At 34.9% G+C, this 24939-nt stretch overlaps 1 protein-coding gene across 1 annotated transcript; it reads left to right on the top strand.

Annotated features, from left to right (window-relative positions):
* The first annotated feature begins 3137 nt into the window (after positions 1-3137).
* LOC139875899 (uncharacterized) lies at positions 3138-5612 on the top strand. Its single transcript, XM_071863196.1, has one exon. The coding sequence runs from the start codon at positions 3138-3140 to the stop codon at positions 5610-5612; it is 2475 nt and encodes an 824-aa protein (XP_071719297.1).
* Positions 5613-24939: the final 19327 nt, after the last annotated feature.

The following is a 24939-nucleotide window of genomic DNA, read 5'->3' as shown; positions in this document are numbered from 1 at the left end:
GGAAATTGTTAGGTGTTTATTAACTGTAGCTACTCAAATAATTAGAAATTGTTTTAACTTGATGTTAATAATTTTCTTGTATGATGACTTGACTTAAGATGTTTATATGCAATTATCCCAAGGTTAGTTTCCTCATAACGATTTTAAGTTTTTGAACTGGTTAAATCTTTATATGGCATAAAGCAAGCTTCTATACAATGAAATGAAAAATTAAATTTAGCTTTAAAAGAAAATGATTTTGTGCAAAGCATATCGTTACAATCCAGTTTCAGCAATGGTGTGCACCGCACAACGTTCTGTGCGTACCGCGCATTTAGTCGGTCAACAGGTGCAGTTTTGTATTTTTTGCAATAGTGAAGAGGTATTTTGGATATTTTGCTTCTGGAACGATTTTAACCCCAGAAGAGTTCGGGAGACTTCATTTGAAACAGAGACTATCACCCTAGAGAGAGAGAGAGAGTGTGTGTAGAGAGAGATAGATGGATTTTGATGGAAGCAAGCAACAGAGAAGAGATTGATGTTAGGGTTTGATAAATTGAAGGTGTTAACTATTATGGATGGAAGGAAAGTTTGAAAATCATTACCATCATTCCCAATTTAAATTTATGGTAAGAACTCTAGTTTCTAACTTTTGATTATGTAGAATTTTGTTAGGTATTAGTGATCATGAGGTGATTATAGGTTGTTAATTTTTAGTAAAAGATGTTAACACTTGAAGGAAGGATTTTGAAAGCATGAACATCAGATGATGATGATAAAAATTATCTGTTGATGAACGTTTATATCTTGATGAGGTTAAATTGAAGAACAATTCATATGTCAATTAGAAATTTTTCACTAAGCATGTGTTTTGAGCTAGAAATTGTAGTTGTTGATGAAGAAAATTTTAATAAAGTAAGTTGTTGATTTAAATTCTATGTAGAGCTTGTCTTGTAGTACTAATCACTTGTAAAAGTGGTTAGTTTTAGAAAGAAGTGATTTTGTTGAAAGAACTTGTATTAGAAATATGTATTGGGTCTAACCAATTGAAGTATCATTCTGGATAGTGTAGTGGGTCATTAAGAGTTTGGGTAGAGATAAAGTGTATGATAACACACTTATTAGATATGTAGTGAAGTAGTATGACTAGTGTGTCATGTAAGTGAGTATGTATGGTATGCTTGTAGGTTTGCTAATGAAACAACCCAAATTCGGTTTACCAAAAATGACAAGTTTTTATTCTTTTTAAAAACAGTACATTTGGACGGCGTAGTGCAACGCTGACCTGCACTTTGCTCTTGCAAAACACTTAAAACCCAAACCAAATAACCCCATTAGATCTCAATTCATTCAAACTGGTTTTAACACGTTCATTTCACAACCAAACTCGTGGTTAACGCAAAACGTAGTTCAAAACGTTCATTAGAACCATAAAGGCCCGTTACATAACGAAAAGGGTAATTACGACCCAAACACGCAACCAATTGGGTTAAGAAACAATAACCCAACTCGATACCAAGCGCATAATCTCGGAGATTGAACAAATCCCTAATCCAAGTCCGAATAGTCAAAGCCATCACGTCATAAGCTCAAGCACTCCTACGCGTCTAGTCTTGCAACTAGATAGCTTCAAGCCAAATGGTACCTATAAAAAGGTAAACAACGAGGGACTAAGCAACCTGCTTATTAAGTTCAATAGTGTCATACCCCCAAATGGGACTAGGGAAAAATGCAACAAAAGTGTAATAAACGAGAACGACTCTAAATGAGACGTTTTATAAAAACATTAATTGTATTGCAGCGGAAATAAATAATTGTTTTACATCATAAACGAAATGTAAATGAAAATGATTAATAAAGATAAAATGAATGATGGACTCCATGAAAGCACCAATCAATCATCAAAGTAGCACACAAGCTAGTAGTCACCTGAGATAAAACATGCTTAAAGAGTCAACACAAAGGTTGAGTGAAGTTCATAAGTTAATTAAGTAATAACCAAAGTTTTTAGACCATAAGTTTTAGTCAACACATGCTTAAAGGGACGGAAGATATGTAAAACAAAAGGGGGAGGCTGCCCCACCTCAACTTTACCTTATAACTAGCAATTTGTCATATCTTGTGGGCTTTACAATTGAGAATTAAGTTCCCGCCCCCCAAAATAAAAAGACAGAAAGTTAATATTTCTAGCCCATTAAACAAATAAAATTTAAAAGTCCAATTTACACAAATCCCCAACAATCCATTTAAAAAGTCTAAACATAAACTCCAATTAGAATTATTCTAAAAGACGCTTCTTCTTCTTATACTCCGTAATATTATTCTTCATCTGATTTCTTCAACAATACCAGTCATTATTTGAGGTAAATCTTTCAAATTATATGAATTGCACTAATTTATGTTTGCAGGGACGGAAGATATGTAAAACAAAAGGGGGAGGCTGCCCCACCTCAACTTTACCTTATAACTAGCAATTTGTCATATCTTGTGGGCTTTACAATTGAGAATTAAGTTCCCGCCCCCCAAAATAAAAAGACAGAAAGTTAATATTTCTAGCCCATTAAACAAATAAAATTTAAAAGTCCAATTTACACAAATCCCCAACAATCCATTTAAAAAGTCTAAACATAAACTCCAATTAGAATTATTCTAAAAGACGCTTCTTCTTCTTATACTCCGTAATATTATTCTTCATCTGATTTCTTCAACAATACCAGTCATTATTTGAGGTAAATCTTTCAAATTATATGAATTGCACTAATTTATGTTTGATTCTTAATGGTATTCTTTATTTGTATGAACCCTACATTAAGTGATTAAGTATTACTGTATTAGGGTTTAGCCACTTTGGGCTAAATTTAATTCAATATTTTTTGGTACAATGGAACTTAATAACGATCAGATACATAACAACATTATGGAATATGATACTTATGGTTCATTAAATATGTGCATATTAGATAAACACTAAATTAAAGGACTATATTTATTATTTGCATTTTGTATCAGGTTGTAAGTTGTTCACTTGGTTGAGGTATATAGTATTTAAATATTTAATTGATTTTGAATGTTATAGAAAGTGAACCTTTGTCTCATTAACTGTCAAAAATGTTTTCAACCTTTCAAACTTAGTCACAGTAAAGATAAAATGATAACATATGCCTGATCTTTTTTATAGGAGTATCATGAACAATACAAGAAAGATTACATATTTTTTTTCTAAGAGAAAGGATGATAATGAAACAACACAACAAGAGAGTAAACGTTTCAAAGCTTCAACAAGTGCACCAGAACAAGAACAAACCCAACCAGACCCAAATCCAAATGTTCATGAGATTTTAAAGCCGAATACAGAAGATTTCGATATTACTTGTATGGAAAGAGATCCGGGAAAGCGAAAACAAATGTGGGAATATTTAACTAATGTGAGGGAAGAAATAAGGCTACGGTATTTGAACTTGGGACCTTTTCAAGTGCATCTAAAAAAGTACCCCTCTAAAAAGAAACAAGACCGTAGATTTCGATTCGGGTGGTTTCGTTTATTTCCTAATTGGTTAGAATACTCTCCATCTAAAGATTCTGCGTACTGCTTTCTTTGTTTCTTATTTAGTGACAAACCTAATGTACGCTCTAGTTATGATGCATTTACTATTACGGGATTTGATAACTGGAAAAAAGTAAATGCTGGAAAAAATTGTGCTTTTCTTAAACATGTTGGAAGTGTCCAACATAGAAATGCAGTGACATCTACAGAAAATTTGTTAAATCAAAAGGGACATATCGAAAACATAATAGAGAAGCAAAGTGATGAGAACACATTGAAGAACCGTATGCGATTAAAAGCTTCAATTGATGTAGTTCGTTGGTTAACCTTTCAAGCTTGTGCATTTAGAGGGAATGATGAAACTACAAAATCAAAAAACCGTGGCAATTTTATAGAAATGTTAAAACTTCTAGCTTCATATAATGATGAACTTGCTAAGGTGGTGTTAGATAATGCTCCTTACAATTCAAAGTTTACTTCGGGATTGATACAAAAAGAAATCTTAGGTATTATTGCAAACAATGTCCGAAAGCATATTCGAAGTGAAGTTGGAGATTCTTATTTTTGTGTCATGGTCGATGAGGCACGTGATGAGTCAAAGAAAGAGCAAATGGCCATAGTATTGAGATTTGTTGATAAAGATGGGGTGTTAAGAGAAAGGTTCTTAAATGTGGTACATGTTAATGATACTTGTTCTTTAACCCTTAAAACAAATTTGTGGAATCAACTTTTACATTATCAGTTTGATACTAACAAAATTCGTGGCCAAAGTTACGATGGTGCTAGTAACATGAGAGGAGAATGGAATGGTTTACAAGCACTTGTTGCTAATGATTGTCCTTATGCATATTATGTTCACTGCTTTGCACATAGATTACAACTTGCCTTAGTTGCTTCTTCAAGAGAAGTAATTCCGATACACCAATTTTTCACAAAGTTAACATTTATTATTAATGTTGTTTGTGCTTCAAGTAAGCGTCATGACGAGTTACAAAAATCTAAGGCGGATGAAATTAAACGTTTGTTGGAATTGGGTGAAACTAAAACGGGTAAAGGAAAAAATCAAGTTGGAACAATAAGAAGAGCTAGTGACACACGTTGGGGTTCTCATTTCAATTCAGTTTGTAGCTTGATTGATATGTATGATGCTACTTTTGTAGTTCTTCGGAGTATAGTTAAAGATGGATGTCTTTCACAACGCGGTGATGCTGATGCAGCTTATGTTTATATGAAATCATTTGAGTTTGTGATTATTCTACACTTGATCAAGGAAATAATGGGGATGACTAATACTTTATCTCAGGCTTTGCAAAACAAAACTCAAGACATTGGCAACGCTATCGATCTTGTTTCAGCCACAAAGGAAAGTCTTAACAACTTCAGAAATTCTGGATGGAACAACTTTCTTGAACAAGCTATAATATTCTCCAAAAAACATCAAGTGGATATCCCAGATTTTAAAGCCCCATATAAGTCTACTCGATATCGCCCTCGTGGACAAGATAACCAAGTGAGTGTTGAGCATTATTATAGAGTTGATATATTCATTTGCACACTTGACAAGCAATTGCACGAGATGGAAAGCAGGTTCAACGATCACGCCATGGAGTTGTTAACTCTTACTTCTTATTTGGTTCCAAAGAGAATCGTTAAGGTGTGTGATACCGATCAGATTTGTCATCGTGTTAAGAAATATTATCCTGCAGATTTTACAGAACAAGAGAGGATTCGATTGAGATATGAGTTGGAGATTTTTAAAATTGAGTTGTCAAAGAACTCAAAGCTTTGTGGTGTTGCTACTATTTCTGAATTGTGCAAGGCCCTTGTGAAAACTGAAAAGTGTGAGGCATATCCTATGATAGATAGACTAATCCGACTCATCTTAACACTTCCGGTTTCTACCGCTACAACCGAAAGGGCATTTTCAGCAATGAAATTATGCAAAAATCGACTCCGCAATAAGATGTCAGATGACTTTCTTGCAGATAATTTGGTGGTGAATATTGAAAAAGATATTGCTGAAAGATTTGATTCCGAAGCTATCATCAACGAATTTAAAGACGTTAAAGGTCGTCGAGCCGAGTTGTAACCTTATTTTTGTGTGATGTTCTCTAATTGGTTGTTTAGTGTTTCTTTTGAGTTGCTAATTGAAGGTTATGTTTCATATGTAAAGTACACTTGCGCGTTTATATTTGATATTATCGTTCTTATCGTTATTCGCCCCCCATATTAAAATGTTCAAGTTCCGTCACTGTTTGAACGCCTTGTGCGAGATATAAAATGAGCTCTCATAGAAACTAATTTTTTCAACATCCTCGTCATCTGAAGTTGTGATGTGGTCCAGCGGTTGATGGCCTGCCTCCTTTGGGGGAGGTCAGGAGTTCGATCCATGTTGGCTACATATTAAAAACACAATTTCATCTCTGCCATGAAGTATCCACCCATGACACCTTTCCCATATCGTTTGGAGGGTAAAGGGGGAGGGGGTTTTACTTGGCCGTGCTCTTGGATCGGTTTCAAGGTTTCCTCCCGGACAGCAATGGGGAAGGGGATATTGCTGCATCAGCATAGTCGAAACGGGAGATGATCGTAACGGGTGGTTTAGTCCCCCTCGGGTGATCCCAATCGCTGTTAAAAAAAAAACACCCTCATCATCATGTTTTATCAAATGCCCCAGTTTTCGTATCCGTTTAATACAACTCAGTGATCACATGCCCCAATATTTTTATCCCGTTTTATAAAATGTTCAGTTTTCCAAATTTTGGGCCCTTTCAAAATTTTGAGCTCTGTGCAATTGCCCCACTCGTACATGCTCTGAGACGCCCCTGATTATGAGAAAACTTTTTTACTTCTTATTAAAATGGAAATTGTTAGGTGTTTATTAACTGTAGCTACTCAAATAATTAGAAATTGTTTTAACTTGATGTTAATAATTTTCTTGTATGATGACTTGACTTAAGATGTTTATATGCAATTATCCCAAGGTTAGTTTCCTCATAACGATTTTAAGTTTTTGAACTGGTTAAATCTTTATATGGCATAAAGCAAGCTTCTATACAATGAAATGAAAAATTAAATTTAGCTTTAAAAGAAAATGATTTTGTGCAAAGCATATCGTTACAATCCAGTTTCAGCAATGGTGTGCACCGCACAACGTTCTGTGCGTACCGCGCATTTAGTCGGTCAACAGGTGCAGTTTTGTATTTTTTCCAATAGTGAAGAGGTATTTTGGATATTTTGCTTCTGGAACGATTTTAACCCCAGAAGAGTTCGGGAGACTTCATTTGAAACAGAGACTATCACCCTAGAGAGAGAGAGAGAGAGAGTGTGTAGAGAGAGATAGATGGATTTTGATGGAAGCAAGCAACAGAGAAGAGATTGATGTTAGGGTTTGATAAATTGAAGGTGTTAACTATTATGGATGGAAGGAAAGTTTGAAAATCATTACCATCATTCCCAATTTAAATTTATGGTAAGAACTCTAGTTTCTAACTTTTGATTATGTAGAATTTTGTTAGGTATTAGTGATCATGAGGTGATTATAGGTTGTTAATTTTTAGTAAAAGATGTTAACACTTGAAGGAAGGATTTTGAAAGCATGAACATCAGATGATGATGATAAAAATTATCTGTTGATGAACGTTTATATCTTGATGAGGTTAAATTGAAGAACAATTCATATGTCAATTAGAAATTTTTCACTAAGCATGTGTTTTGAGCTAGAAATTGTAGTTGTTGATGAAGAAAATTTTAATAAAGTAAGTTGTTGATTTAAATTCTATGTAGAGCTTGTCTTGTAGTACTAATCACTTGTAAAAGTGGTTAGTTTTAGAAAGAAGTGATTTTGTTGAAAGAACTTGTATTAGAAATATGTATTGGGTCTAACCAATTGAAGTATCATTCTGGATAGTGTAGTGGGTCATTAAGAGTTTGGGTAGAGATAAAGTGTATGATAACACACTTATTAGATATGTAGTGAAGTAGTATGACTAGTGTGTCATGTAAGTGAGTATGTATGGTATGCTTGTAGGTTTGCTAATGAAACAACCCAAATTCGGTTTACCAAAAATGACAAGTTTTTATTCTTTTTAAAAACAGTACATTTGGACGGCGTAGTGCAACGCTGACCTGCACTTTGCTCTTGCAAAACACTTAAAACCCAAACCAAATAACCCCATTAGATCTCAATTCATTCAAACTGGTTTTAACACGTTCATTTCACAACCAAACTCGTGGTTAACGCAAAACGTAGTTCAAAACATTCATTAGAACCATAAAGGCCCGTTACATAACGAAAAGGGTAATTACGACCCAAACACGCAACCAATTGGGTTAAGAAACAATAACCCAACTCGATACCAAGCGCATAATCACGGAGATTGAACAAATCCCTAATCCAAGTCCGAATAGTCAAAGCCATCACGTCATAAGCTCAAGCACTCCTACGCGTCTAGTCTTGCAACTAGATAGCTTCAAGCCAAATGGTACCTATAAAAAGGTAAACAACGAGGGACTAAGCAACCTGCTTATTAAGTTCAATAGTGTCATACCCCCAAATGGGACTAGGGAAAAATGTAACAAAAGTGTAATAAACGAGAACGACTCTAAATGAGACGTTTTATAAAAACATTAATTGTATTGCAGCGGAAATAAATAATTGTTTTACATCATAAACGAAATGTAAATGAAAATGATTAATAAAGATAAAATGAATGATGGACTCCATGAAAGCACCAATCAATCATCAAAGTAGCACACAAGCTAGTAGTCACCTGAGATAAAACATGCTTAAAGAGTCAACACAAAGGTTGAGTGAAGTTCATAAGTTAATTAAGTAATAACCAAAGTTTTTAGACCATAAGTTTTAGTTAAAAGCAAATTGATATAGAAATAAAAATTCAAAAAGTAATGATGTGTTGTGTGATATCGAATCTAAACAAGTTTACCCCATGAGACTTTGCTCGTTCGTGTTGTTAAATCATTATTATGTATCCAAAACCAGCGGTCAAATGGATAGAGTCGTTACTCTCAATAGGCCTACTCACAATAATTAAGCTTGCCATTATACGTAGCAATTGACGATATCACGGTAAGGATTTAGCATGAATCAAAGCATATAATAGCATATAAGTTTGAGTACTTGTGTCTAAAGTGTAAAGTAGTTTTAAAGAAAGCATGTATCTCACCCCAAAAGTTATAAAACAGTTATGAAATAGTAAAAAGTGGGGCTATGAAGTTCACCTTAAATAGCACGGCGAAGAGTTATTCCTCAAAAGAAATAAGATCAAATAAGCAGACCAGGTCTCAACATAGAGATATAATGTTTGGTCAGTTGTTGTCTAACCCGACAATAAAGGTGTCAACTTACATATAAAGTTAATTGACATTCAAGTATTTAAATAAATAACCTTTATTTAAATAGTGTGTTATTAATATAATAAATATATTAATAGTTGGTTTCCATTTTAGGAAAGTTTCTATTATTGGTAAGTTTTCCATTTTTTTAGAAAGTTTCCACTTATAGTAGGTTTCCAGTTTTAGAAAGTTTTATAAGTTCGAGTTATAATATTCATGGTAAGATGTTATACAACTAGCAACAAACTTCAGTGCTATCAAGTAAGTTAAGGGATGACCAGATGTAACCGGGGGTCAGGAACTTTTAGTTGTACTATAAGTCAACAACCTTTCGTTTAATCTAAAACCTTATTCCCATAATGGCAACCTAGACATCATCCACTCATGACCTTAAGTAGCTATGAAGTTTGAAAGTCGTACGTTATTTTGTTGTGATTATATTTTGTATTATACCATCATGATGTATAGTTATAATATAAGTGACCAAACTGGAATGCTGCGTTGATGGCCTCTCATATTTGGTCCCTATTAAATTTAAAACTGACCTTGTGGGTGCGGTGGACTCATGAGTATAAGCTTGCAACAAGACACTGTTGGGATGTAGCCATTAAAGCCGGGGCATGCTGGAGTTGGAGGAAATTATTGTTGATTCGTCCGTTAATTCGTGATCATGTGGTGTATCGAGTTGGTGATGGTAAATGTGGTTATGCTTGGTTTGATAGTTGGTTACCTATTGGCCCTTTGGCTAATATTATCTCGACTCGTGACATTAGTCGAGCAGGTTGGCACTCGAAAACAGTTATACGCGACATTGTGGACGATTCTGGTTTCTTGTGGCCGACCGAATGATTGTCAAAATATCCCGCTATTGTGACAATTAATCCTCTGATTCTCATGAATGATTCAAACTCGTATGGGTGGAAAAATGGTGATGATGTAGTGCTTGATTTTTCGATTAAGTAGGCTTAGGATTCCTTTCGTCCGAGAGGATCTGTTGTCCCGTGGTATTCTGTGGTGTGGTTCTCGCATGGGATCCCTAAACATGCTTTCATGTTGTGGCTTGTTATGGGGGAACGTTTGAAGACGCAACATAAATTAAAGCCGTGGGATATTAGAGATGGGTCTACTCCTATATGTGCATTCTGTAAAAGTGAGTCTGACTCGCACACTCATCTGTTCTTCTTGTGCCCCTTTTCTATGCAAGTGAGAGGGAGGGTTCAAAGTATGATAATCACAGATGTTCAGAGTTTTGATATTCGTGTTGTGGTTGAGTGTATTACTCCTATGGCATCTCGTAGGTTGGCTCATGTGGTGGTTTCCAAGTGATGCCTAGCCGCTACGGTTTATGGTTTGTGGCAGGAGAGGAATCTCAGGATTTTTAAGAAGATTAGTCGGACGGATAAGCAGGTATTCGATGCGATTGTGTTTAATGTTCGGTTGAAGTTAGCCACGATAAAGTTCAAGTGTTCTTCTGATGTAGATCGTATTAGAAGGTTAAGTCAACTAGATAAAATGTAGTTTAGCGTGCTTGTTTGTTTGTCTTGTTGTGACCGTAGTGCCTGGTTTTGTTTTGTTGGGCTTCAGGACACTCCTGTTGCCACTGAGCGTCTTTGTTAAACCATTCTTTATTATTTTTTAATAATATTCGCCGGGGTAACCCTTTACCCCAAAAAAAGTGACGTTATATTATAAGGGTAGTAATTATAAGTATATTATAATTACTTGAGTGTAATAGTATTAATATATTAATAGTTTTAAATATTTAAGTACTTAAGATAATTATTCATTATGTTATTAATATAATATTATTATTATATTAATATATGTATTAAGTATTATATCTATATAATTGTAGATATATACTAACTATAATATATAATCTATTTGTAATAATTGATAAAGAATGATATCATACTTTTAAATAGATTTGTATTTTTAATATAATATAATATATTAATCTATTAACTTTATCTTATTAATAATTTAAATAATATTACTTGTATTTATCATGTAAAATAATATAGTTATAATATATAGATTAAATATATTTCACTTACCTTATAAAGATATAATAATATAATTATAATGAAAATTTATACAAGATCCCGTATGTATATAATATTGGATTCCAAAATTTTGTTTTAATCATAACTAATTCGTTTTAAATCGAAAATACATGTTTCATATATGCGTTTTAATGGTTTTGAATGAAGAATACAAATATGAACTCAAAATAAGAAATTAAGACATTTTCAGTTTCTAAAAAATTTAGGTTTTAATATATACAAATTTAATTATCCTTAAAACAAGATTAGCAAGTTTAATAATTAAAGATACTTGATATATTTATCTTTATATGTTATGTTTTAATAAAACTAGTTGAAAAAGTAGATCTACCTCAAAAGAAGATGAACGAAATGAAAAACGGGAAAATCTAACGGTGGTGGTGGTGGCGGTGATCGGCGGCTCAAGGCGGCTTGTGGTGGTCGGCGGTGGTCGTCGATGGTGATTATGGGGATGGTGATGGTTTCTGAAACCAAGAAGGGGGGAGGAAGAGAGGAAAGTAAATTTGTGAGGTGCAAGTTGGAATGAGAGATTATGACCTCTATGTATAGTTGAAAATTTTAAGGTTAGATTTAAGAGTTTGAATTAGATTAGGAAACTAATTACTTTTCTTTAAGAACAAGTTTGACATATTCTTGGCATATTCTTAGCATATTCTTTTCTTGGAAAATTTTAGAATACTTGTAGATAATTACCAAATTAGTTCAAATTAAATGTAATCTTATCATTTTGGAATACTCTAGAATTCCTTTTGTTATTATCTCATTATTATTTTCTTTATTCTTTTAATTATCCGAAATAATATTAATAATATTAATTGTTTTCGGTTTTTTATTAAATTAATTAAATAATTATAATAATTTCTCATTGAATTTAGTTGGTTACATTATGGTTTTGTATTTTACAAATGTGCCACAATTATTTTATTACTAGTTAATATTAATTAAAGTATATTAAGAATAATATAAACTTTAACTAACGAAGTGTGTCGACTAAAAATTAGTATTTGGTCAACGTTGAAATAAATCGTATATTAATTACGTTTGGATAACAACCCTAATAATTAATATATAAACTTGCATGTAGACAAAACCCTACGGGCATAATTGTCTTTTCAGAAGTGTAAAATTGAGGATTGTTATAAATAGTTATATGAATACATACATAACCTGCTTACTTGCACATACTTAAACAAATGTGCATACATGCTTGTTGGGGGAGCATGTGGGTTAATGTGGGTTTATGCTTAATGACTGTACTAATCTTAACCCATAATAATAAGTGTTTTGATGATGACATATGCACATAGCTAGCGGTGATGGTAGACATCTTGACATAAATATACAAGTTCACTAATTCACACTTACACTAGCAAAAGACCAAAAACCAAACAAAGCTTAAAATGAGAACATAAGCTTCACGATTAGATCCACGGTCGACCGCAGGTCAGACCGTGGAACCTTGCACCCTGGTTTGCGAAACCAGGTGTACACGGTCGACCCCACGGTCAACCGTGGGTCGACTGTAAAAGCTTCTGTCCGAATTTCCATCAAATTTAGTTCGACCACTTGGGGGCATCTATAATTTATGAAACGTGTTTAACCATACTTAGAATAGTTTCCTCCTTCATACCCAAAGGAGTTTTGGTCACTAGAACACTAATCTTGGTTAATCACACCTAATGATACCTTAATAATGGTTAAACCTTGATTAAGGAATAACGCATAAGTGTTAAAGGAAAACATGTACATCTAAAATGTATCTAGACATACTTAGGATGGTCATCAAATCCCAACCAAGAATTGCTCTTTCCTTATACATGTATTGGACATTAATGTATACTTATACATTAATTTTGCAAATGCCACTTTGCAAGTAAAACTTACATAGCCTTAGTTTAATGCTATGTTATCACTATATGTTTAATCCTCGATTAATTAGTGATCTCTTGCTAGTCATTACATGAATATTACTTGACTACTTGTTTCTAATACATGAGTATTATTTGACTATGTGTTAAATGCTAACTTGATAAGTAGTTACTTAATATGTTATGTATGAACCTTGTCTTGCTATGAGTTACAAGTTAAAATTCCATCAACTTGTATTTAGACTACTTCAGTATATGCTTATGATACTTGGATAATGCTTAACATGTTATAATCTAGTAATCTTAAAAGATAATGAATCATTAACACACATATGTTTGCTTAAGTCTAAAATTTAGTTTATGAATGATTTAGACTTGGTTTACTTGATGTCTTATAACACGCTTAATTGATATTACTTGCTCAAATTGTTAAGACATTCAAAACACACTTAATTAATTTACAAACAAGTTTAAATTTAAATACTAGTGTGCTTTGTGATTAAAGTGGGTTGTGTCATCAATGATATGCTGACCAACCAATAGGGCATTAGCAAATGTGTTAATAACAAATAAAATATTATGACAAAACTGAGATTGTCTTAAATAATAATCATGACTTTGTATCCAAGAATGTTAGACTTTCCACTTTAAGCGTGACAAGTCAGTATCAAGGCAATACATATAAGGTAAATGAACATTTAATGCATATAGTACTTGTATAGGATGTTGGGTATCTTTTGCAGGTGTTAAATGAAGAAAAGAGTCCAAAGATTAAAGTCCAAAACTGATTCAAACGGCTATACAATGGATAGGAATTTTGGACTGGACCGCGTGCGGTCGACCCACGGTCGATCGTGGTCCCAGCCGCAGCAACGACTACTTTTTTATCTCTCCATATAAATAATAAGACTTGGAGACTTGCTAAAACTCAAAATCATCAGAGATTCACAAGAACATAACAGTTATACATATGTTTATGATTAACAAGAGAAGTTCTATAATCTCATAGATTATAGAAGGGGTTATAAACTTACTATCAAATTATTATCTTTGTGAGTTACATAGTGTTGTATTAATTCTTAAAATTGTCTTAAGATTGTCATCACTAGAAAGGGTGAGTCTTTTACTTTGTAACTAGAAGCATATGCTAGCTTAGCTATCATCTTCCTTAAAGGGAAATAGGGAATTGATTAATTCCATTGGGGATTAATACTTATCCAAGGTGAAGACAAGTTGATCTAAGTTAGAGGAAATCTTTCAAAGGGATAGAATGATTAGATTTGTTGTCTAAGAAGAAGTACAAGTCTTGTAAATCGGATCTCCACCGGATTTGGAGAAAGGTTCTTAGTGAAGCAAAACTCCCGATTAGTGAATCGGGGAGTGGATTAAGGTGGATTAGTTAACATACACCCGAACCACTATAAATCCTTGTGTTTATGTTCTTTATTTTATATTCCGCATTACTACAAACATAAACACGACACACATTAGTTTGAGTTGATTAAAGTGATCAAGGTTTATTCAAATCTTGTTGATCATCGAAGAAGTGTTAAAAATCATATTTAGTAACTATTCACCCCCTCTAGTTACTTACAATTAATATCAGAGCGGTTGCTCGAGCATTTGCTCTAGAAACGTTTTTGATTGAGTCAAAAACCATCTTGATGCTATATCACTTCTTCATAGAGTTCTTCCAAGTGAATAAATGGTTAAAATGCTTCCATGTGAAAGTGCAATGGAATGTTGAGATACACTGTCCTCAAGTTGGAGAAGCCTTAAGTTGTTTGAAGAAGAATGATTTCAAGGAAGAATTAACAAGACTTAAATCTCTTGCTGGGAATTGGTTAGATGCTCAAGATGGAGATGAAGATGAAGACTTTTGTCTAATGGGTTCAAGATACTCTCCAAGCTAATATGCTCATAGTGAAGATGAGGTTGAATCTTGTTTTCGAGAAGAATAACGTGAGAGCTCAAGCGTTAAAAGCAATGAGGTACATGTATTCTATCCTTGTAATTATGAAGATTTGCTAGATGAGTACAAAGCGGTAAAATTTGTGTATACTAGAAGTGGTGACAAAGTAAAATTGTTAGAAAAAGAATTATAAAAGACTAATCATTTCAACAATATTTTAAGTGATGAAAAAAATTATTTGAAAAGGTCTTTAAATGACAAAGATTGTTTTAAAGACAAAATTGTTTTGAAATCTAGTCACAATTTTAGTAGACACAAATAAGGTACCCTAAGTCCAAGGTCAATCATTAGGAAAGTTGAAAACCTAGGATGGGTAAACAAATCTAGCAAATCAATGGGAGGGATAAGTTAAAGGTTAGGTAATCTTAGGATCAATGAGAATCAATGATCAAACAATAAGAAAAGAGGATTGTGCATAGAAAACTTAAAGTGTTTTATGTCAATGTGTCACTATTTCAAATTGCACATCCTCAAAATGGTTGTAAGGGTTACTCAATAAGATTATGTTTAGCTTAGGAATGGATGCTTACTTGAATGATTGCATGCTAGTTGTAGGACAATGTGCCTTATGTGTATAATATATGTGTCATTATATATATATATATATATATATATATATATATATATACATATACATATATAAACGTGCTTACATACATGTCATTGATGACGAAACATCAGTTTGATGTGATCATGCAATGTTAAGCTAAAAACACTTGTCCTCAAGTATTCTATAGAACGACAAAATCACCAAAACACGCTTGACATAAATAAACGTACAAAGTTCACTATTCTGAGCTGCACGGTCGAACCACGGCAGACCGCATGCTCAACTACAGAAGCTTCACTCTCCACGATCAACCCCATGGTCAACCGCCGATCGACCTCATGGGTCCTGACGGTCTTTTTATTCTATTTCTAGCCCTCATTCCTCATTCTATTCAATATGTTTTCACTCCCTCTCTTCCACGGCTCAAGACCTCAAACCGCACATCGAAAATTTTTCTCACTCTTCCTTAATCTTCACTCTCGGTAAGATTAATCTATGAATTCCCTTCATTCAATTTTGTTGGTATGATGAAATCTTCAAACATTGTTTGAAGAAACCCTAATTAGAAAATTCTAGTCAAAATGATACAAATAATCAATTGTGTTCATGAAAACTTCTAAATCCTTTGAAATCATGATTAACACGACATCAATTCAAAATTACAAATTCTAGGGTTCATTATACAACTAGATTAAGTTTTCATAAGTTCATTGTTCTCATGGTTTAAGAACATTGTCACTAATGAAGAGTAATAATGTAGATATTGGTAACATCAAAACACTTGTGTATTGATGAAAATCAAATTTGCAAAACACGAATCCATGTGAACATTATGAAAATCACTAATAATCTAGAGTGCAAACGCATTGTCACCAAAAGAGGGTGAGAATATGAAGAACGTTACCATCAAAATAATAGGTATTGATGATAACCAAAAGTTTGAAAATCATTGTCTAGTATGAATATTGTGAAAATATGCATTCATACATTTGCAAACACATTTTTGCCAAAAGAGGGTGAGAATGTGAAGAATGTTAACAACAGAACACACTTGTGCTTGTGTCAACTAATTTTGCAAAACAGTGATTACACAATGAGAATTGAAGTGCTATTGTATAGGAAATGACGAGCAAAGGAAAGGGAATTGATATGATCAAAACGGACGGTTTTATTCGTGCGGTGTCTTTAGGTCGTAGGACTTCAGATTCAGTTGATCAAGGTCGAAAAAAGTGGTTTTATTTATTTATATTGTGCGGGGCCTAAATTTACTTTTACTTTCTAAAGTGTAAAAGGTGTAAGTTAACCTAGTGTCGTGTTTTTTTGAATGGTTTAACGAATTGAAGATCAAGTGGATAAGTGTCTTTGGTTTAAATTACCTGGATAATGGATAGTAGTTGGTTTAAGCTAAAGGTCCTAATTTCAGGAAAAGTAAATAAAATAGAAGGATATCCGGAGTATGCAGATCAAGGAAATGTTGACCAAGATATTAGTCTGGGTTAGGGAAAGGTAATTATGTTGATATTAAAGCTATGATTGGAATGGTGTTGATCTGGTTGGATGAGTCAATTACACAGACCTACTTATCTCTAGACTCTTAGAGTTCTCGTTGAGTAGTGAAAAGTATGTCACCTGGTCGTATAATTGAAAGGTAACTAAACCTCGGAGGTTATCCTTAGTAAAGTACTAGGTTTATTAGTGAGTTAAGCTCTAATCCTAACCCTCTTTATCAGTTTATTAACTGAATAATAACGTGCCGTGTTGATTGAACACTAATCACAAACGGAAGGAGTCCGTCAGGTTAAGTTGACAAAACCTTAAATGAAAACTAACAACCATTTCATCATACTAATGAGATCAAACTAATTCAAATGTTATACATCATTACATTTAATATACTGAAAGTAAAGCAAATAGAAACCTAGCAGATACCTAGATAGTTGATATGACTTGATCCTAGGGAAACAATCAAACAAGAACATGCAATAGGTTTGGATCATATAGTCAACGCACTAGCTAGATTTTAACAGCTCCTAAGAGGTCTCCTTGGAACAGTCAATAGGCATACTAGGTCATTCATGTCTCAATTCCTAAGTTCTGTGTCCTAAAAGCGCATTAAATGCCTCTCGGAAACTCCGGCCATACCGAGTTCATAGAATCTTCAGATATAGTATAACCAGGGGTCTTAATCCTATGAAGTTGCTAAGCTCATATAGATGGACAAGTCCTGATCACAACCTAGGTTGGTCAATCCTTAAGATGCTAGCATACAAATCTATTAGACTCACAAGTTCAGCATAACAATAGTAACCGTACTAAATTAACATAACTACGCTAACCCAAACTTCTATCATGGTAACATACAGATTAATTAAGCTAACATGGTAATATCGGAACGAATTATTAAACATAAAAAGTAGGAATACATGTTTAATACAAAAGACAAGTTTCGGATAAAAACCTAAAAATGCTGAAGAAATCTGCCCGAGATCGCAGGGACTCGCCGAGATATCCTCCGAAAAATAAAAGCTAAGCAAGCTACTATTAAAGACTAACTAAAAAGCTTGAAAATATAAAATGAATTGTAAATTGAGTGTTTGTTGAAATGGATGGAAAGAGCCCTTTAAATAGACTTGAATTTTGCCAGCAAACGGCTGGCAGGCCATTTGGCAGGCCGTTTGGCAAGCCGTTTGCTGTGCCCGTTTGCCAGACTTGCCCGTTTGCTCTGCCCGTTTGTGCTAGGCATGTGGCAGGCTGTTTGTCATACAGGCAAGCTGTTTGGCTGGCCGTTTGGCTGGCCGTTTGGCTTGCCTGGTCAGCTGAATTCACTGGATCGTAACTTGATTTCTTGTCTTTCACTATTTTCGCTCTAGATTTTTCGTTTTAGCTCCGTTTTACTTGATTCTTTTTGCATTTCCTTCACAATTACTTAATCTACAAAATCAACTAAAAAAGCAATAATTTTTCCAAAAAAGTTTAGATCTTGATGGATTTAGGGCGTAATATCGGGGGTAAAAACGTGACTTTTTGGCCGTTATCAAATACCCCACACTTAGCTTTGTTTGTCCTCAAGCAAAAAGCGAGAATGTAAGGTTCTTTCTAATAGTTTCTTCCTCGCCCACCCTTGGATCCTTTTATTATGCCTTCATCAGAAACCGTCACATCTTTCGAAAGTATTAGAAAAAGTTTCGAACTTCGATGATTTTGGTCGCTAGATTTCAATCGCGTCCATAGTGAAAAAGGCGCACTTTCCAACTCTCGGATGTAGAGTATGCATGACCAGGCTCCTCACTAGCGGATCACTCATATCGCTCAAGTGTTTAGGGTGCCCTCTTCTAATTGTATTGTTGCTCAGAAGCTAGTCGTGTAACTGTTCTCATCATAGGCTTGGTAAAACATTGATATCTCCACCGGTTAAGTAAGGATGACACTGATCTTCTTCCTAGGCATTCTTTCAAGAAGAAGACATGTTATAGGGTTGGTTGAGAAAGTTATCATGAAATGGTGAAAGGTATCTAGATCTTTTGATTTAGAGAGAGAATTGATAGATTTTGATTCTTCAGTGTATCCATTTTTGGATAGAGAGTGGCTTGGATTCCGTAAAAAGTTTCTTCGGAAGAGGCGGATTTTGCTAAGACTTTGTCTAGAATTTTTCTTTGGCTCTTCTGGTAATTCTTCTTTGGGGCAAATTCTCGGGTTTTTCTTGCCTTTATTCTAGAGACTTTGCTCTTATCTTTTTTTTTTTCCTTCTTTTTTTCTTATCTGATACCCTTTCTTCATAACTTTTGTCTTTCATTCCTGGTGCCCAGAGAGGACGTGATAATTCACTGAAAATAGGCCTTTGACCTATCAAAAACAATCTGGGGTTCGGATTCTTTTAACAAGTGCTTTTGAAGCGAATTTGATCGATCTATCTCTTCGTTAATCTCTGGATCTTTTGATAAAATGAAGGTGAATGGGAAGTGTATTTTTGGGAGTGAAGTTGGGGTGAATATTTCTGATTCATCAACTCTTTATGTGAGTTGGTCGGTTTTAAATTGCGTGGAGTGGAAACAGAAACGGATGGCTTTTTGTCTTCTCTATTCAGAATGATTTCGGAAGGAGTATCGCACCTACACCACGTATGGCGCTTACTAACCATTGGCCTTGAAACGTATGTTAAAACCAAGTTCTAACTTGAACCGTACACCGACACGCTCATCAATTAAATTGACAAAGTACTGTAGATTATGTGGGTCGTACAGATACTTTGGGTACAAGAGTCCTCACTTTTTAGGAGTAGGGGTCGTGCTTGGTCATGCATAGCCTTTAACTTATTTTTTTAAAAGAAATCTTTTGACACAAAACATGAGTTTCAGCTTAATCATTCCGTTCTAGTGAATGTTCCAAAAACCGATTTCTAGCAATTTTATAGAATCTTTTGGGTAAAACAAGGTAAGAATCTTTTGGCGTTTATGGTTACTTGTCTTTTAAACCTTTACCCAATACCCCACACTTAGAAGAACATTGTCCCTAATGTTCTCTGAAATAGAATATTTTTAATATTCTATAAATTAAGGACAACGTCTTCTAAAATTTCTAAGTTGGTTGCGAGGGTGACCCCACACTTAGAGATTTTAGTGTGTGATAATTGAAAATAGATTTGAGGAAAGATTACTTCCCTACGGTCAGGGTACTCTCCTAGTGCTGGACTTTCCTACGGTCAAGCTCCTAATTGATGGAAAGGACCAGTCTCTTTTGATAAAATTTCTGCATGAAGAACAAAAAGAGAAAGGCAGCATTTCCACTATATATATATATATATATATATATATATATATATATATATATATATATATATATATATATATATATATATATATATATATATGCTTCAAAAAGATAAAACTAAAATTAAATAAAGTAAAGTAGTCTACGGAATACTATCTTGGAAAATGTGTTGAGCAGTGTCTGTGAAGTATCCATTAGGTCCGAAGGGATCATCATCATCCTCTAGTCTCAGAAAATACTCAAGCGGCTGTCCTACCTCCAACGCAGGACTCAAAAGTGTGTCTAGACAAAGGTCCGATGGCAACTTTAGGTGTGATAGGCGTGGAAATGGCTCCTCATCGGGGATGTTCCCAGTAATCTCAAAAACTTGGGCCGTGGGTGGCTCTACTAAGATAGGTACTGTCACTAAGTGGCAGCCCTCAGGTAGCTCATGAGCAGAGACCGTCTCCATGACTGGGGCAGGTGAAACAGCTAGTACAGGCGGCGTGATGGGTGCTGGAGTAGCATGTGCTGGGATGGCGGCTGAAGCGGCTGAGTGAACTGAGACCGGTGTGGAACGCCTGAGATTAGCTAGTCGTGTTGGCTGAACACGGCGTGCTAGTCGGAATGACGCAGACCCAGAGTACTATGTGGCATCTCTTTGTGATGAAGGTATGCTCTAAGAGCTCGATAAAGTCTCTGCTGGTCTCTGAGTAATGCCCATGCAACATCTGGGTCATTCAAGGTGGCTCCATAATGTATCACAGTCTGCGGGTCATGTATCTCTGGTAGCTCCTGATATTCAGCTGGTCTCGAAGCTAGACGCCTTGAGCGTCGTACTGGAGGAGCTGGCGGTACCGTACTAATGTCCTCCTCAACATTCTCAAGGATCATACGCCTTGGACCTAATTGTCCCGTAGATGGCCTAAACTGATCTGTGCTGCTCTCCGATAGGTAGACTCTGGGAGTCATTCTCCTGCGAACTGGGATGTAAACTGAAGCTCCTGAACTTGGCATTCTGCCTGAATAGGAAAAGGGTGCCTCCCAAGAGCACTTTGTTTATTAAGTCGTTACAGCTCGACTTTTCCTGTCAGATCATCAGAATGGATCAAAGGAGAAGAGGTGCTCCTCCTTTTTGTGGTCTTCTAGATAAACTTTTAGTCGGTGGCCATTGACTTTGAAGTTGCCAGTAGGTCCTTCTAATTCCACGGCTCTGTGTGGAAAAACATGTATAACTTTGTATGGCCCACTCCATTTTGATTTGAATTTTCTAGCAAATTTCATGAATCGAGAATTAAAGAGTAGAACTTTATCTCCAGGAGCAAACTTTGTAGGTATTAGTTTTGCATCGTGTGTCAGCTTCATTCGTTCCTTGTAGATATATGACGTCTCGTAAGCTTGGTCTCTTAATTCAACGAGTTCATTCATCTGCATCTTCCGACGCCTAGCGGTTACTGAGGGATCGAGGTTACAGGTTTTCAGTGTCCAGAGAGCTTTATACTTTAGTTCAGGTGTGATAATGCTAAAAACGAACACATATTTCGTAGCATTATCCCTCAAGAAAGACAAGATTTTAGTTGCAATTGTTCTATTTACAAGTGATATTCGTTTAAATAATAAAAGGTGCAGACAAAAGGCAGATTCGACGATTTGAAGACGCAAACGACCAAAAAGCTAAAAAGTACAAAGTACAATCCAAGTGGTTCAATATATTGATGAGAAACGTCTAAAAATTACAAACGTACAAGCCGCAAAACGCAAAGTACAAGATATTAAATTATACGAAAAGGCGTTCAAAAATCCGGAACCGAGACATGAACCAACTTTCAACGCTCGACGCAACGGAGTTGAAAATACAAGTCAACTATGCACAAGAATATAATATAATATTTAAATATTCATAATAAGAATAATAATAAATAATAAAAAGTTGTTAATTGAGCATAGTTAAAGGGTCATAAGTGAAAATTTCAAATCAACATTTGCCTATAAAACGAGACTACGGAGAATGAAGAAAGACACACCTTTTTCCAATCTTCTTTCTCTATATATGTAATTTATATATATTTATAATTATAATTTTAATTTAAGTTTAATAATAATTGAGTTATTGTAAGAAATGTTTTACGGGTTTTAAAGTCGGAACTCTGTCCGTGTAACGCTACGCGATTATTCACCACTGTAAGCTATGTTCTTCCTTTTTAAATTAATGTCTCGTAACTAAGTTATTATTATGATTATTTGAGCCGAAGTAATCATTATGTTGGACTAAATATTAAAGATTGGGTTATTGGATTTTGTACCATAATTAGGGTATGGACAAAAGACCGACACTTGTGGACATTGGACCATGGACCATTAATAGATGGGGGTATTGTATAATCGAATGACAACTCTTTGGAGTCTGTCGAACCTATCTTCAAATTAGTTAATCTAATAATTATTAAATGATTATGCATGTCCTATTTAGTGACGTTTATACGACATCTTTTATAATCATTTAATTAATCAATTGGGTTGGGTAATTTATTATTCATTCTGGCCAAGTGGGTAAATTAAAAATCATGGACTAATTAAAACAAGGGTGGATTACATACAAGGGTAATTGGTGTAATTGTTAACAAAGTATTAAAACCTTGGATTACACACAGTCGATAACCTGGTGTAAATATTAACAAAGTATTAAGACCTTGTTACAGTTCGAATCCCCAATTAGTTGGAATATTTGACTTCGGGTATAAGGTTAATTTGACGATCATTTTATAATTATGACCGATGAACTATTATGTGTAAAAACCAGATAGGTATCAAATAAATCCAGGACAAAGGACAATTAACCCAGCATAATAAATTAAAATCAAAACGTCAAACATCATGATTACGGAAGTTTAAATAAGCATAATTCTTTTATTGTATTTCTCATCGTAGTTTCATTTACTCGCAATTTTATTTATTGTCATTTTAATATTGTTGTTTATTTTACGCACTTTAATTATCGTCATTTATCTTTACGCTTAAAATATAAAATCGAAAAACCGGTCATTAAACGGTAAATCCCCCCAAAGTTACCCATAATTACTATATCTAGTTTAACTACTTAATTAACTAATTTGACCTAGTAAGACACCCAATAATAGTGTCCACGGATCGACCTCCCAGACTTTACCTTAGCTATATTATTACACGATAGGTATACTTGCCTTTTGTGTTTTAGTTTAATTTAGGTGATTTCCTGTAGTAAATAAATATAAAACTGATAGCCGTTTCATACACACCTTAGAGAACACATCAAGGTGACAGGCTTTTTGATAGATCATGCGGTAGGGTGTAGTTCTAGAGGATTCTTGTAAGCAGTCCAGAATGCCCACAGAGCATCGTCTAGCTTCTCAGCCCATTTGTTTCCATGATGGCCGACGATGCGTTCTAGAATTCTCTTGAGTGCTCTGTTAGTGACCTCTGCTTGTCCATTAGTCTGTGGATGATAGGAAGTGGACATTTTGTGGGTAACTCCGTATTGTTACATCACCTTCATAAATTGGGTATTGCAGAAGTGTGTGCCTCTATCACTTATTATAGCGCGAAGAGCTCTAAATCGGCAGAAGAGTCTCTTCAGGAAGTTGGTGATGACCTTGGCATCAATGGTTGGAAATGCTTGGGCTTCGACCCATCTGGAGACGTAATCTACTGCTACGAGGACATATTCTTTCCCATTAGACTTCGGGAATGGCCCCATAAAGTCTAATCCCCATATATCGAAGATCTCGTAAGCTTGGATATTAGTCTGAGGCATCTCATTCTTTATAGAGATAATACCTTGCCTTTGGCATGCGTCGCAACGCTTTACAAGCTCTTGCGCATCTCGGAATATAGACGACCAATAAAATCCTAATTCGTAGACTTTTCTTGCGGTTAAGTTTACTCCATGATGACCTCCAGTTGGTCCGTGGTGACATTGGTGAAGAATCCCTGCTGCTTGTTTCTCATCTACGCACCTCCTGATTATCCGATCAAGGCAAATTCTAAACAGGTACCGATCTTCCCAATAGTAGTACTTAGCGTCCCTGAAGAATTTCCTTCTTTGGGATGTGCTCATTCCTTTCTGTACTACTCCAGTAACTAGGTAGTTGGCTATGTCAGCGTACCAAGGAGTATCAGTAAATTGTGATCCTATGTTAGCTTGTCCTAAGCTCATAAGCTTTTCTTCCAGAAATTTATCTCTGATATCTTGTTCAGCAAGTTGTTCCTTCGCTGGGTTCTTCAAATGACTAAAATGGTCCGTTGCAACGTTCTCTGCTCCTTTCTTATCTTTGATCTCAATATCAAATTCTTGTAGGAGTAAGATCCATCGTAGGAGTCTTGGTTTAGCGTCTTGCTTAGTAAATAGATATTTAAAGGCTGAATGATATGTGTAAACCGTAGTTTTGAACAGGATGAGATAAGAACAAAGTTTGTCGAAGGTGTATACTACTGCTAGCAGCTCCTTTTCCATGGTAGTGTAATTCTCTTGAGCTCCGGTTAAAGTTTTGCTGGCGTAATAGATTGGATGAAAGTGTTTATCTTTCCATTATCCTAGTACAGCTCCAACTGCGAAGTCGCTCGCATCACACACGATTTCGAATAGTAAACTCCTTTTAGGAGCAATCATGATAGGTGCATGTGTTAGCTATTCCTTCAGATAGTTGAATGCTTGCACACATTCTTCATTAAAGACTAATGGAACTTCCTTTTCTAGGAGATGAGTGATAGGTCGTGTTACCTTTGAGAAATCTTTGATGAAACGTCGGTAGAAACCGGCGTATCCAAGGAAACTCCTTACCACTTTTACTATGGTAGGTTCTGGAAGTTTAGCTATGGTCTTA

Source organism: Rutidosis leptorrhynchoides, chromosome 11, assembly GCF_046630445.1.
Source record: "Rutidosis leptorrhynchoides isolate AG116_Rl617_1_P2 chromosome 11, CSIRO_AGI_Rlap_v1, whole genome shotgun sequence".
NCBI lineage: Eukaryota > Viridiplantae > Streptophyta > Magnoliopsida > Asterales > Asteraceae > Rutidosis > Rutidosis leptorrhynchoides.
This window is presented reverse-complemented; position numbering and strand designations above follow the sequence as displayed.